General features: G+C 27.0%; 2 protein-coding genes across 2 annotated transcripts; both read left to right on the forward strand.

The window, feature by feature from the left end:
- Positions 1–1,047: 1,047 nt before the first annotated feature.
- Positions 1,048–1,990, forward strand: LOC113558227 (sm-like protein LSM3A). The gene is made up of 3 exons (XM_026963719.1): positions 1,048–1,249; positions 1,324–1,434; positions 1,677–1,990. Exons 1-3 carry the CDS (start codon positions 1,217–1,219, stop codon positions 1,851–1,853), a joined length of 321 nt encoding a protein of 106 aa, XP_026819520.1. The 5' UTR covers positions 1,048–1,216; the 3' UTR covers positions 1,854–1,990.
- A 4,489-nt stretch (positions 1,991–6,479) lies between these two features.
- LOC113555741 (wiskott-Aldrich syndrome protein family member 3) lies at positions 6,480–14,029 on the forward strand. Its single transcript, XM_026960262.1, has 10 exons — positions 6,480–6,754; positions 10,110–10,413; positions 10,525–10,678; positions 10,765–10,879; positions 10,963–11,115; positions 11,255–11,445; positions 11,521–11,727; positions 11,810–12,068; positions 12,147–12,360; positions 12,448–14,029. Exons 2-10 carry the CDS (start codon positions 10,122–10,124, stop codon positions 12,621–12,623), a joined length of 1,761 nt encoding a protein of 586 aa, XP_026816063.1. The 5' UTR covers positions 6,480–6,754; positions 10,110–10,121; the 3' UTR covers positions 12,624–14,029.
- Positions 14,030–15,893: the final 1,864 nt, after the last annotated feature.

The raw sequence follows: 15,893 nt of genomic DNA on the forward strand, positions 1-15,893 counted from the left end.
ATTCTTAACGAATTCAAATCTTGAAATATTTTTATTTTCATATTTCAACATTTCATGTCTCAAAAAAAAATTTTTTTATTGTTATTTTTTTCATTTTAATTACTTCTTTGTTACGTATTTTTATATATCTATCTATTTGAATGTATTTAAGTAAACAAATCGATAATCGATAATTATTAATTGGTGACTAGTCACTATACAGTACTCATTGAATGTATCGCCTTTTATTTTTAAGTAGGTACATCGTCGTTATTTATAAATTATTCTTTCGAAAAATGTTATTACTCGGGACTCAGTTTACCTAGCACGTTAAAGTGTTAACACATTGTGTGTGTGAAAAACCGGTTAAAGCAAAATAAAAATTTAATAAAAAATTAAAATGCTTTAATGATCTAGTAATACTGTGTATTCATAACAGTATTACTTAGGCATTGTTTACCGGAAAAATGTTTGTAATCGCCGTAGTGCACTAGTGCTGAAAATGATCTTCCTGCAGTACAAGAAGAAACTGAAATAGTCAAATAGGTACTTACTCATTATTCAACATGATATTGATAACTATTTAAAATTAAAATAATGGTCAATGAGCATTTTGAATAAAAAATGTTCAAATTCCATACTTTACTTAACATTGTTATAGTAAAATCAATACATTCATTGCTACAATGCTACGTTATGGTCGTAATGAATAAAAAATGTCATTGTTTTTTTTTTTTTTTTTTAACTTTATTTTGCATATTTCTCGATTTTATGTGCTATTTGAAGAGCATCATATTTGGTTTCTTTTAAGTAAATATTAGCACGAAAAAGTAGTTTTTTTAGCGGTATAAATTTCGAGCTCGACTTGGTGGCTTATAACTTATAACTTATAACTAAAGTTATAATATGATGAATGTACCTATTACTCAATGTGAAGTACTGCCCGGGCTTTTTTATTATGGCACTGCTAAAATAACATATAGCGCACTCTAGTAGTTTTTTATTAAGCTAAATCAAAATATATTTCATCATTGAGGTTATGTTGTTTTATATACATTTGTTCACTTTTCAACAACAATCAGTAATCACCAGTAAAATATTAAAATTAAAAAATAAAAATTATTCGTAGTTCGTTTATTATTAATTGTTATTTTTTAACTTACCTATAATCGATCGAAGGCTGATCTTACGTTTCTTACGGTTATTTTAAGAAAGTAATTTTAAAAAAGTTTTATTTATGGTAACTAAAATGCCAGAAGGAGAATCAGAGGTAAAATAATTTTAACTGAATTAGCATTTGTATTTTACTTTTAGCACTTGATGTAACTTTTTAAATTATTTCAGCCCGTTTCATTAGTGACAATCAAAGAGCCAGTTGATTTAATTCGTCTTAGTGTTGATGAGCGAATCTATGTTAAGATGCGCCATGACCGAGAATTACGTGGTCGACTTCATGTAAATATTAATATCTTTGTAGACTGTATTTTTAGAAAAATCATTTAACTCTAAAAGATATTACACTAAGTAATAAAGTAATCAGTATACAGTAATTATTTTTTTTTAATAATTATCATACCAACAGAATTAAATAATTTTTAATTTAATGTCTTTCTATAATTTATCTTAGTAAATTATCAATTAATTAATGTAATATGAAAACTTTTGAATGAAATTAAATAAATATGTTAATTTTTTAGGCTTTTGATCAGCATTTAAACATGGTGTTAGGAGAAGCTGAAGAAACTATTACTACAATTGAAGTTGATGAAGAAACATTTGAAGAAGTATATAAAACTACTAAACGTACTATACCTATGTTGTTTGTTAGAGGAGATGGTGTTATACTTGTGTCTCCTCCTTCTACTACATCATAAGATATTTTTATTTGATAAAATACCACAAAAGTTAACTTGTATATGTAACTAAATTGTCAAATTGTGTTTAATACAAATAATTAATATTAAATAGAATAAGTTCTAAAATTAAAAATATGTAATTATAATTGGTTAAATAATTTGTGTTTATTTTTTAAATTTAATTTACAATGTTCCAATATTTATTAATTTGTCAAATAGGTTGTTAATTTTAAAAATTACAAAGTTTTAACTAAATGATTATAAGAATGGTAGTAAACATAATTATTAACTACAGACACTGCATAATATTTAGAATTTAAAAATTATTCATTTTATTCACATAATATGAAAATTTATATTACAAAGTAAAAGCAATGAGTTTCATAAATAATTACCAAACTATCTAATGTCATCTTTGTAGGTATTTAAGGAAATTAATCCTCACTTTCAGTTGTGTTGTATTTTATTGTAGATTAACATAATGTCAAATTGATAAATATTTATAAAAATTAATTAGTTTTAAAATATAAACATTGTGGAACAATTTTATTCAAATACTCAAATAAATATTTAAAACAACAAAGATATACTAATAGTTCAAAGCTATAAAAAATTGATAGTGGTTTTTGAGACAACTGTTAAGCAAACACAAATGAAATTACATATCAATTAAAACTAAGATAAAGCTGATTTTTTTGGTTATTGTACTTTAACCAATGGGCAATGGTGTACTTAGACCTTGAATTTTGGGATTGGTTTTTATTTTTTAAGTAATATTGAAATAATAGATGACAAACTAAACTAAAAATTTTGTGAACTTTAATAGATAATGCTTCACAAAAGACTATATAATAAACAATACCTATTATTTCAAAGCAGTGCCATGATAATATGTGAAAACGTTGATTTCTTGAAAATACTCCAATTAGGAGTAAGCATGCAATGATGAATACTCACTTATAGCCAACTTTGTCTCCTTTTTAATAATATATATTTTTAATGTGTCTATAGTGTTTTATAAGTACTTCCCCTTAAAAATACCAATAATGTTATAATAAATTACATGCCTGATACATTGCTCTGATTTTCTTAAATTCTAAGATATCAGTCAGATTTTTGAATAATTTGTCACACGACTCATACGCATGTTAACATCTGAATAGGTACGTGACATAATCATAATTGTTTTCCTATTTAGTAAATTATCTACTCAATAAAACAAATCAATAACATTATACACATACATTAGGTGTGTTTGTATAGGTGAATACCTATGGTACCTATATATATCATAATACATTTTGGATGACAAAAATTGTGTTATAACAAAATATGTACCTAATTGCAAGCGCGGCGCGCGGATCTAAGGGGCTATGTCCTCCCCCACGTAGACTTTGCCACAGGTAAATTTTAGGATGTCTATTTTTGGCAGTCGATAAAATACGATACGCTCATGGTATCTCCCCTCCCCCGTACATTTATTCTGGATCCACGCCTTCCTAATTGATAAATAATATTAGCTAATAATTAACAAAAATAATCATAAGCTAATAATATAATTAGCTAATAACAATTAAATACTATATAAACGTGTTTTTCTTACAGGTAGGATATGGATATATAAAATTATATATTAATTATTATAGCAGCGACATGGTTACATTAACATACAGTGAGAATTTAATATAACAATTATAACAATAACGTATAGGTATAGCCAGTGCCGGATTAAGAGATTTGGCGCCCCTAGGCCCGTATAACATAACGCCCTTAAAAAACATTTTTGTTTATTAACAAGTAATAAGGACATTTTGTTCTAATATACTTATAAAAAACTTCTTATACAACTTATTTGCAAAATTTATTTTATATTACCATGATTTAGTTAAATTAAAAATTATATAAAATTCAGAAAAACAATGATTGTTATTAGATGTTTAGAATTTTAAGGCTCATGATATTCATATTCCTGTACGAAAATACGATGCACTATGCTTGCAAAGCCATAAAAATATAACATATCAATTAAAATTAAATAATGAATAACTTGGATGGATTTTGATTAACATAAATCTGTCTTCAATAATATAATTTTTGATAATTACCCACATTTTTGGGGGAATAGTGATTTGTGGAGCAGATATAATGTGCTTCCTATTTGTGTTATAATTAAAAATTACAATTTATTGTAATATTAAATATTAATTAAAGTAATGGAAAATGTATTATTTCCTTGATTTGTTATCTTTGCTTATCATGATATGTTTATTTTTATAAATATTTATTGTAGTTATTCTAAAACTGGCATAATATTGAAAATACTATGACTATATACTTATATTTAAAATGTTATTACTATTTACTCTAGTCAGAACTATTACAAGGGAATGTCAATTTCGTGTTTTTGCCACTTGTACTAGACGTCATAGACGATAGACCTTTATGTGATTTAAAATTAAGGCGCCCTTAGGCCCTGCTTGGCCTATACGTTAATCCGGCACTGGGTATAGCCCTATTTGGCCTACTTATCCGTGATCCAATTAGTACAATTACATATATACAAATACAATGAAAGTAAGTTGTAGGTTAGTACTTAGTTTGGCTCTTAGAAAACTACAACACGAATTCACGAGGACATGAAATATTAATAAACACTTATCTATTTTTACTTGATGAAAAACATCGATTGATAACAATGAAAATACATTAATTTAGTTAAAGGTATACTATGTATATTAACTTATTTTTAATTCAATTTTCTTTTTGAAAAATTTAAAAAATTAATTATATTTTTCTATTTTTAAATGGGTACCACTAGTACCAGGGTACCTATAACTATAGTAATTTATTCCATATTAGTTTCTGAATGGAGTGATGTATTTATTGATTTTACAATGATGTGTGTTTTTTAATTTTTGTCTGTCATCACTGTTTTGGTCGTTTTGGAGTAGTAAATAGTAATAGTGCTTTGATTTTTGACTTTTGAGTTTCTGACTCGTTTCTAAAAGGAAACTTAATCTAGTTTGTACTTAGGGAGATTAAAAGTAAAAAATGTCCAATCATTTTCAATAGCATCAGGTAAAGCCTTAAAAAACTAACAGAAAAACAGGAATTTTTACGCATGACCAGTTTTTGATATAATCGATTTTTTTATTTTGTTATAACTCAAAAACAAATCATTGTAAATATTTGAAATTTTCACCAAATGTTTATATTAGCGTTATATATATTTATGAATGAATTTTCAAAATATTATGACTTTTTAAGCTATTTATAGACGATTGAAATAATAAAACTATGAAAAAAATTTGGCTTTCAAAAAAATCTTTAAAATTTAATACAAGGTGTATTTATTGTAGTAAAAAAAAAATCTAACATTGTTAGTCACAATTTTAATTTATAAGCGTTTGAAGCTCAAATGTTTACAAAATATGTCAAAATCACGAACATTTGCAAGGAATTTCAATTGAAAATTCATAGAATTGTTGTGATTTACTATACCTAAGGTTAAAAAACCCAATACAAAGTTCTTCTTAAGTTTTTCTTCAAATTACTAAAAAAAACTGCAGCGTTAATAATACAGAAAAAATTTAATGAGCGTATGAAATTTAAATTTTTACAAAATCGCGTAAAATAACGATATATATCCTAAAACGATTTAAGATATTTGTTGTTATTCAAAAAGTATAAGTCGTAGAAACTTGAAACTGTTGAATGTAATAAAATAATTAAATTTTAATCATCGTATATCCATGCTTACTTCACAATAGTTATACCAACAAATAAATAATTGTTTTAAAGATGATATTATTTCAAAAAAAAAATTGAAAATTCTCGTATAAATAAGCGGTAAGTTTAAGTAAAAAAAAGTATCCGATAGGCGATAAGGGAGGTGGGTAAATAACAAAATATATTTTAACTTATTTAATTGTTCAGAGTCTGCAATAATTGAATAATATTAGTTTTATTTGATTTACAAAATGTTTTGCTAGGTAAGTATGAAATATAATTTAAAAAGTAATAATAGTTACGGAGGTCAAAATTCGATTTGGTATTTTATCATATTGACGTTTAAAACTTTTATTTTGAATTCCTCCATTTTTAATGAAAAAAAAAAACTTTTACTTGAAAGTTTCTAAGGTATAACTTCCAGTGTAAAAAACAACGACAATTTTTTCACACAAAGGTTTACATATTGAAATCATTATTCTAAGAGCATGTAGTATCTCAACTATTATTCTGTGATTGTGCCTACTAAACTATAGTATGGCATAATAATATGATAATATTAATGTGATAAATAATAATTGTATAGTAACAAACACGATGTAGACAATTACTATATACACCAGACACCTTAAGACATATACGTAACGTATAACATTATGACCGAAGCTAAAATAGATTTATCTAAATCCTCACAACTACGGATAATAATAATAAATAAGAATATATTATTATATATATATGTGTGTGTGTGTGTGTGTGTATACAAAATATAAGCGGTCTGTCATGATTATACTATCCGAATACAAGTCGGTGCGTATTTTTTCTTCCATGTGCCACTGGTAGAGGGCGGCGATATAATATATTATTATTATACCGTACGCCATTTGTTGGTACTACAATCCTGTCGCTCGCGGACAGCACCAGCGCGACTGATAATCGATGGTATCGACTATCGAACGTTTTCTCCGCCTCTACACGCCAGTCCTTGAGCCACCGTGTTGTTTATCTATCGCGCGCCACGAATTTCCGCCGCCCGTTTCGTAATCCGTCCTCGCACGTACCGTGCGTGTTCGTGCCGTCGACGTCTGATGCCCGACCCGTCGACATGGCGTAGTTCCCGCGGTGACGGACGTCAGCACCCCGAACAATTGGCGTCACCCGAATCGGATCGCTGCTAAATGACCACCGAGGTGAGTGGACGTGCTACTGGCGACGGAGTCGCGCCTAGCAATTGCGTAGTTGTTTGTATACACATCAGTTCATTACTATTCGTGTTTCTCGTTGCTGTTTTTTCGTCGGACGTGTGATCGGCACGACACGGTACAGTTCCATGTACACACAGGTGTATGCAATCTACACATAATCGTACTATGTACCGTGTCCGTCGTGTCCGATCGACGACACCTGTGGTACTGTCCAAGCCTATGACTGCTTAATCGTACGCTGTAGTGCTGTACTAAGGTACATGCGTATAACATGTCATATACCCAGTCTACACTAAAATGTATAGAGCTTGGGGTATGTATGTGTCCGATACAATTTGTCTGTCATTCGTTTACATTCTGAATTGTTCAGTTGTTAGCTGTTTGACTAGGACGCATCTGACCGATGTCGTTAGAATCATTCAACTCGATGTTTGTATGTTTAGTTGACATTTTATCTACAATAATCTGATGTCATTTGTGGTTGGTACCATCAATGTTTTCAAGAATTTGTTATTGCTCACAATTTGTAACATTAGCTGTCGTTTAGAGGTCTTTGTAGCACAACTTTTATATTTACATTACGGGAAACGCCCGTTATAAACATATCTTATTGATGACAATTTCAATTTTATTGGTTATTAATTAGTCTATGATTTAATTTGTTTTGACCCACCTATATTTGTTTATATTATTTGTTAACAACTCCAAAATGTTGGTTATAAATGTATGATCTCATTCTCATTTTAATATTTAACATATAGGTATTTAGTAGATACTGTCATGCTTATCAGTAAAAACATGTAGCTGATATGCATTATGACTAAATACTAAATAGAATAAATTAATCTGGTTTTTATCAACAAAATACTTTTCATAGTTATTATTCTATTATATCTAATAGACAGTAGATATTATGTGAACAATTTGACTTACATTATTTGGAGAATTTATCAATTTTTTGTACAGTTTGTAGAAAATAATGCATAATACTCATATTAACCGTAGTTATATACTTTGTTACAATAATTTTTTTAAGTATTATCAGTCATTAATCATACGTTTTATAAAATAAATTAATATGGATGAATTATTTTTAGGCTTATCGTTTGTACAGGTTACATTATTGAGTAAGGTCGTTTCTTAGTAGTTAGCTTCTCAGTAGCTCCCATTTTATAAGATTTTGATAAGTAAATAACTTCATTTCTTGTTTTTTTACTAAATCAGCTATTAAATAATAGCTATTTATTCTGAACTATAATAATTATTAATTATTATATTTCATAGTAAATAATCATTGGTAGGTATAAATCAAACTTTTTATTCCTAGTCTGTTCAATTTACTTATTACATATATAAAAGTTACTAAAATTATGGCGATAACCTGTGATATTTACTTTTGTATTTAATTAATTATTAATATTGAAATATCTATGTAATTTATTAGGTAGTCAATGAGTTTTTTAGACACTCAGAAATTTTATTGTACCCCTAAAACATCAAGCAGATATATAATTTAACGTAAATTAGTATTATTTTTCAGTGCATTTGTAGGTATTATATACACAGGTTTAAGTGTTAATAATGATAATAGTAGTACAATCGTGTATTTTAACTAATTATTTCTAAATTTTAAGATTATTTTTTATTTTTGCTGTTATGAGATAATAATATTAACCGGTTTATAAAAGTGACTAGTATTAATAATAATAAACTTTATATTTATTGGCTTTAAAAATCAAATCTAATTATAGTTTAATTTTAAAGATAGTTACAAATATACACTAGAGTTGTATTTCATGAGGTAGATTTGTAAAATAAATATAAATTTATATACTTGCATGTTAATAATAAAATATGAAAATGAATATCACTAGTTACTATTTCTCTTTTTAATTTTAATTTTTTGTATGTTATTTGGTAAAAATTATTATTGCCAAAGCTAAATATATAAATAATGAATACCTAAAACAATGACTATTCATAAAAATAAATTTCTTATCTTGTATTTATATTATAATATAACTATGTAATAATGTATATAGATTAAACTCGTGTGTGTCTATATTGTGTAGGTAGTATGGAAATTATGTATATATTTTTACATGTATAAGGTAATTATAGCATTATTAGATTATTATTTATTTATTTTTTTTTTGTAGCTAAGTGGGAGTAATAAGATATCAGAAAGATATTATGTTTAGAAAATTTGCCTCTTATTATAGTTTTATAAAAATATTCATGATATTATGTGTGTATTTAATTGAATTAATAATTAAAACAAATATTTAAACCCTTACCTAAATTAAGTAGGTACCTAATAAAGTAATACATTTTTATAATATCATTTTGAAATCTAAACTTAATTACTTATATTTTATTAATTTAAACAATTAAATTTATTCATTTTTGCTATGAATATAATAGTAAGATGTTAGGTAGGAAAGACTAAAGTCAAAATTGTATTATATATTATATTTTTAAATGTAATTTATGTGAATTTTAAATTTAACAAATATATTTCAACATGCCCCCTATGTGTATCAATGAAACAAATTAATGTTTAAATTGACCCTCATCACTAGTTGAGCGATATCATAATAACAATCAACTATGTAGTACCTACCCATCTAATTGTTATTGATTAAAAACATGGGGAGCATGAAATTATATGTTTTTAGTAAGAAGACGGTAGAAGTATAATTCAACAAAATAAAATATACCTATAATATTTACTTTATACTTTATTCAATTTTCCTATATTTATTATATAATTATAATTATAATAAATTAAAATGTATAGTAATTAATATAGGTAAAATAGTGTTTGAAATTTGAAGGGATTGTAGGTCAGTTTTATACCGTATTTCTAATGTATTTGGTAGTTAAATCATTAGTTTTTGAGAGGCTAAGCCCTCTCTCCCCTCCCAAAGTCCTACCCTATTTGTGCCTATGGTAATCAATGAGTAAGTATAATAATATTAAGAAGTATATAATATTTATGGATTTAAGAATCAAAACTTTTATTTTAGGTAATTTGGTAGTTAAATTGTTTGTATACATCATCATTTAATTATAAATAACATGTACTTATATGACTAAATTTATTTGTACTTAGTAAAAAATATAATTTATTCACAATATATTCATATTAATAATTTAAAATAATTTAAATATTTATAACATAATACATAAATAGGAAAAAAGTTTTTTAACATTTTTCTGTTGAGAAATAATCCACAATATTTTTGTAGCACATCTAACATTTAATCTAACTGTCTTTATGTATCTATTTGTAAAAATAATTAAAGTATTTCATAATTTTTTTTCTTTTATTTTTCAGTATACATAAACTATGCCATTACCAAAGCGTGTCGTAGAACCCGTGCATGTAGCACGTAACACAGTCTCACAAGCGGGAAGTTATGGTGCTACGAGTTCAATATCTAATGAGTTAGAAGCTGTCACAAATGGCACCCTTGCTAATACAGTTCGTCAATTGTCAAGCCTATCTAAACAAGCTGAAGATATGTTTGGTGAACTTGTACGTGAAGCCCATTCACTTACTGTACGAGTTAACTCATTACAAATTAGGTTAGATAGATTATCTGTCAACACAAAACAATTAGATAGTACTGGCGAAGAAGGTAATTAAAATCTACTTTATTTAAATTTAAATTCATTCTTATACTTAAAATTTCATGTAAATTATGAATAATTTAAAATTTTTAAATACTTAATATGTATTGTTGTTTTAGTATCCTTACAAGACATTCATATGAGAAAAGCTTTTAAAAGTGCTATTGTATTTGATCAACAAGTTCTTTCAAGGGATACAATGCCTGCACCTATGCTTGAAATGTATTCTCAATGTGATAAGCCACCTCCTCTTTACAAACTCAATCCTTACCGGTAATTAAAAAAAATAATAAACATGAATTATTGGAGTATTTTCAGTATTTTTAATAATTGTTTTTATTTTAATTATATACATATAGAGAGGATGGTAAGGATGGTATGAAGTTCTATACAGATCCAGATTACTTTTTCAATTTATGGAGGTTAGAAATGTTAAAAGACACTGAAAAAATGATGCATGATCGTGGAAAAAAAGTATTTTCTTAAATTTTGGTTATTCTTATTAATGCAATACATTGTAAACTTTGTTAATTAACTTGATTTTTTTAATTCAATAGCCTCATAGACCTAAAGCAGAAGGAAGCGGTGGTCGTCATAAAAAAAGAGTCCGACAACCATATAGTACGAGAGAACGGCAAAGACAACTTGCTACTCAGCATGGAGAGTATATTATGCCTCAAGATAACTCTCATTATAGAGCACCACATCAGGTATATATTTTACACTTAAAAATATTTATTTAATTTTCAATGTCAGATATCCATATTTAAAAATATTGTTTATTGATTTATTAACATATTCTAAACTACTGTGTAGCTTTTAATTTTAAATTGCTTATATTTTTTTAAGCCTTATGAATATATGGAAGAAAGTACAATGATGTTGGGCTTATCAATGAATGATCAACACCGACCATCACGACCAAATAGTATAGAGTTACGTCGATCTTACGGCCCAGAACAACTTCATAATCATCACACTGGAAATAACATGGTAGATGGGCGTATTTATAGTCCTCCCCCTATGAATATAATAGATAGGTAAATTGAAATATTTTTAAAGTACATATTTTATATTGAAAAAAATTGTTTTCATTGAGATGTTTTACATTTTAGCAATAATTATGCTGCACCACTCAGTAGCAATAATATGATGTATGATGAATCTAATGTATACAATCATCAAACGCAACAAAATAATTACCAGTACACGGGTAGTATGGGTGAAGTAATTAGTCCATTGGGAACACCAAGTCGGGGAGGTAGAATTAGACCAACTCAACCACCCCCTGCTCCTCCAAGCAATAATAATTCAAATAACAGGTAAGTGAGATATAGTTTTGACTAATCATAATTTTTATTATAATTTCTTCTAATATTATTGTAACATTATTTTTCAATTTAGTACACCCACTGTATCATCAGCTAGCACTCCAACTCGTGGTCGCAGTTTGAGTTCCAATCGTGAAACATTACCACCTCCGCCACCTCCTCCAATTGAGAACAATTTACCTTTTACTGAACCTTTACCACCACCTCCACCACCCGTATCTATTAGTCCTCCTTTACCATCAGCTAACATTCCACCTCCTCCACCTTTACCACCAATGCCTGATCCACCTGCATCATTAGCCAATGGAGATGTAAAATCACCACCAAAACAAGTAAATACTTGAATTTTTTTTATAATTGTAGATGTTGTTAGATGATTGTATTATTTAATATTTTCATTATTTGTATAGAAGTCTCCATCAAATCTTATTATTCAATCGAAACCATTGGTGCTTCCTGCTGACTGTAATAATGTGAGACCTCTAAACGGTATCATTAATGATTTAAAAACAACGGTAACCAATATCAGTAGTGGCACCGTGAGTGCATTGAAAAAAACACCTGGGCCAGGTCATGTTGCTCATTATGATCCACGTAGTGATTTGCTTAAGGCTATTAGAGATGGTAAGATATTAATATTGATTTATATACATGTTATCAATGATTTAAATATATCTTATTAATTAAAAAATAAATATTATGTGTGTTAAGGTGTTGAGCTGAGAAAAGTAGAAAAAATAAAACAAAAAGAAGGAGAACGTAGCAATGCATTACATGATGTTGCTTCTATATTGGCACGCCGTGTAGCTGTTGAAATTTCTGATTCTGATTCTGCATCTGGCAGTGAATATGACAGCGACGGTTGGGCTGAAGAGACTTGTGCTTAGTGAATAATTTAAAATTAATACTAATCAGTTATTTTAACAAACATTCCTTGTCATTATCTTACAAATATTTTAAAAGTTTCATTAGCTCATTTTTTTTTTTTTTGAGTATGTGCTTTTGAGATAAATTATAATACTTCATTTGATTGTATCCAACAATTCTATTTACTGCACAATATGTATTTGATGATGAACAATATTCTATTTAAAACCGGCTAGTAACCTAAATAAATTATTTTTTCAGCAGTTGAATCTATTTACTAATCTTTCTATTGTTATATTTATATATGCATATACATTACATTATTACTGAATATTATATTTTGGAGTTTATCATAGAAACATTGCATTATATAATGTATATAATATATAAATATATATAATAATAATAATAATAATAAAAAATATAGTCTCAAAGTTATCAATATCAATTCCAGGAGATAATGCATTTGTATAATAATAATAAGTTAATAAATTTGCAACTTGTATTCCTATATTTTCCAAACAACGTACACATTTTAGTGCCAAATAATATCAATTTTATAATTATACACAATAGAGTATATTTATTTATATTTCATTAAATTAAAATGAGGATTAATCATCTCAATTAATTGCTGTGTGTATAATTGTATTAATTAATAATAATATAGTTAGTATATTATATTAGAAGATTATCAAAGTGTTATCTTTGATATAATGATGTAATAATTACTAATAAACAATTAATTTAATATTATTAGTGTTTTGCATTATTTTTAATTTCTGAATTTTAACAGGATAAAATATATCAATTATCCAACTACTTAATTAATAAATTAGTGCATTAAATATAATACACTGTTGAACGAGAGTAAAATGTTTTCAAACTGCAGAAGCAATGGCTTTACATTATTTTTTTGTGTGCAATATTCATCATCAATGTTCCATAATTTCCATACATTATTAGTAATTTAACTCATTTACTGTTATTTAGTGTTTTTTTTGTTATTAGACTAAAATACAACAAATTTGTATTTATGTTCATTGGTGATTAAGAGAAAATGCTCAATTTCGCTCAATTATTAGTTTTTCAAATTGACTAAAAAATAATTTTAATTGTTTTCTATAGATAGAACTCTACACTGATGCACAAATTATATAATCTAATTAAATAAAGTAATTTCAATAGACAATAGTCATTCACAAATAAGTAAGGGTGTCAATTTACCTAGTAAATCTATTAAAGTTCCTTTTTCTAAAATATTCCATGTCATTCAATATCCATGTAATTTTTAATTTCCATAGTAAAATTAATTTTTGAATGAGCTGAATAATGGTTTGTTTACAATTAATATTGTGTTAACCATTAATAGTGCAAATTTGTCCAGTTCGAACAATATTTAAATTTTTTATAAGTAATAAAACAAGGATTAATATAATTATTTAACACTATACAACGTGCAATGGACTTTTCGTGTTTGTTATCCAACGATAAGCTCGTGTGTTCTAAGTGCTTAATATTACATCAATATGTTTTAGTTACATTAAAATTAGGTAGTACGCGTAACATAATATTTTATAGTAATGTATAATATTGTTTATTTTATTTATTCCTCTTATTTATTTATATTTTTTTAACAAGTTTAAATGTTTAAACGAAATTTATGTTTGTGTATGCATGTGTGTGTGTGTGTGTATGTATATATACAAAGAATGCAACAGAACAATATATATCATTGTACATTTTTTAACTCAAAGCTTACTGTTAAATACATTTATAAATGTGCTTAATATTAATGTATATTATATTAAAAATACATACATATTGTATAATATACAAGTAGATGATAAAAAAATTGTAATATTCTATATGAGTACATATATTTTGTTATTTTAATATTTTTAATCCATCATATTATTTTAACATGTGCATTATACGTTATTATTTATTTGTAACCCAAATAAAACCAATGTTTTTATCGATGATTAAATTGTATTTTTATTTGCTGATGCTGCATTAATAAAAGCGTGCAAGGTGCAAATTACTGTAGGTGTGCCTGACCGCTATCCGGAAATTTATCTAAAAGGCTGTCGCAATTTTTATGTTGTCTTTTATGCCGTTATCATTAAGTACACATCGCTGTGCAGAAGTAATATTAATTCATGTATCTGCGGTCAAATCCGTTTCAAAAAGGAAAAATATTATGTACCATCTTCAAAGTTAAACTGAGCGGACATGCCAAAATAAGCCGTTGGTGGGAGGTGAAGCTTTAATTTATCTTAAAATGACGACATTTAATATTGGTACACATCAACATCATATAACATCATTACTACTCGGATCTGTACCTGTTGTGGGGGCGTGTAGGGGTTGTATATACTCGTTAGCAACATCAAATAAAAACGATAAGGAAATAGTGCTGACTAAAATTAAAGAGTAATTAATCGTTAATGATAATGCAAATTAAGGTTATATTATATCAAGAGGTTGTCAGTGCTAAATGTAAGTATATACATAATATATACAACAAGCCTAATTATTTTTGATTTCTCTCTGATTCGTAGGAAATTGGAGTTCAGCTAAACCAATCCTGTGTTGTTAGCTTTAAATGCTTTAATATTAAAGTGAACTTACCTATTATCAAATATCAATTGTTCATTTATTCGTAAATAATAATTATCTTTAAATATTGTAATATTTTACACACTCAGAAATTGCATTTAGTTATTTAGTTAGTACAACATAGAAGTTATGTTAATATGCACCCGGGAGAGTTTACAATCACCCAGTGCCGATAGTGGTACACCGCCCGACACCAATTAATTATACGCTACGCATCGATAGATAAACAAACATTACAAACAAATAATAAATAAGGGCAAAAATGACAAAAATACAAAATATGCTATTGATATGATAACCCGACCTGAATTTGTTAAATCTTTATCATTTAAGTTTTTACCGAGAACATAATATTATAAAAACTACATGTATTTTAATTTATACCACAAATACCATATTTATACTATAACTATATAAATTAGACATATTATGTTTAATGTACTATCCTTTTTATTCTGGGACTCGACTTACCTACTACTTATCTTTTTTTCCGCGACCCGAGATAAGGTCATTTGAGGTCCAATTTACCAATCCTGAAAATGGAGCCTGTAGCAATCGCCGGTATTTGAATAGTTGATAACACAAGAGGTACTTATATTTAATGTACCTAGTAGGTCCTTGCTATAGATTTAATTTTGTACTTCGGCGCCACTGGTACCTACCCTAAT

The sequence above is a fragment of the Rhopalosiphum maidis genome, chromosome 4 (genome assembly GCF_003676215.2).
Source record: "Rhopalosiphum maidis isolate BTI-1 chromosome 4, ASM367621v3, whole genome shotgun sequence".
Taxonomy (NCBI): domain Eukaryota; kingdom Metazoa; phylum Arthropoda; class Insecta; order Hemiptera; family Aphididae; genus Rhopalosiphum; species Rhopalosiphum maidis.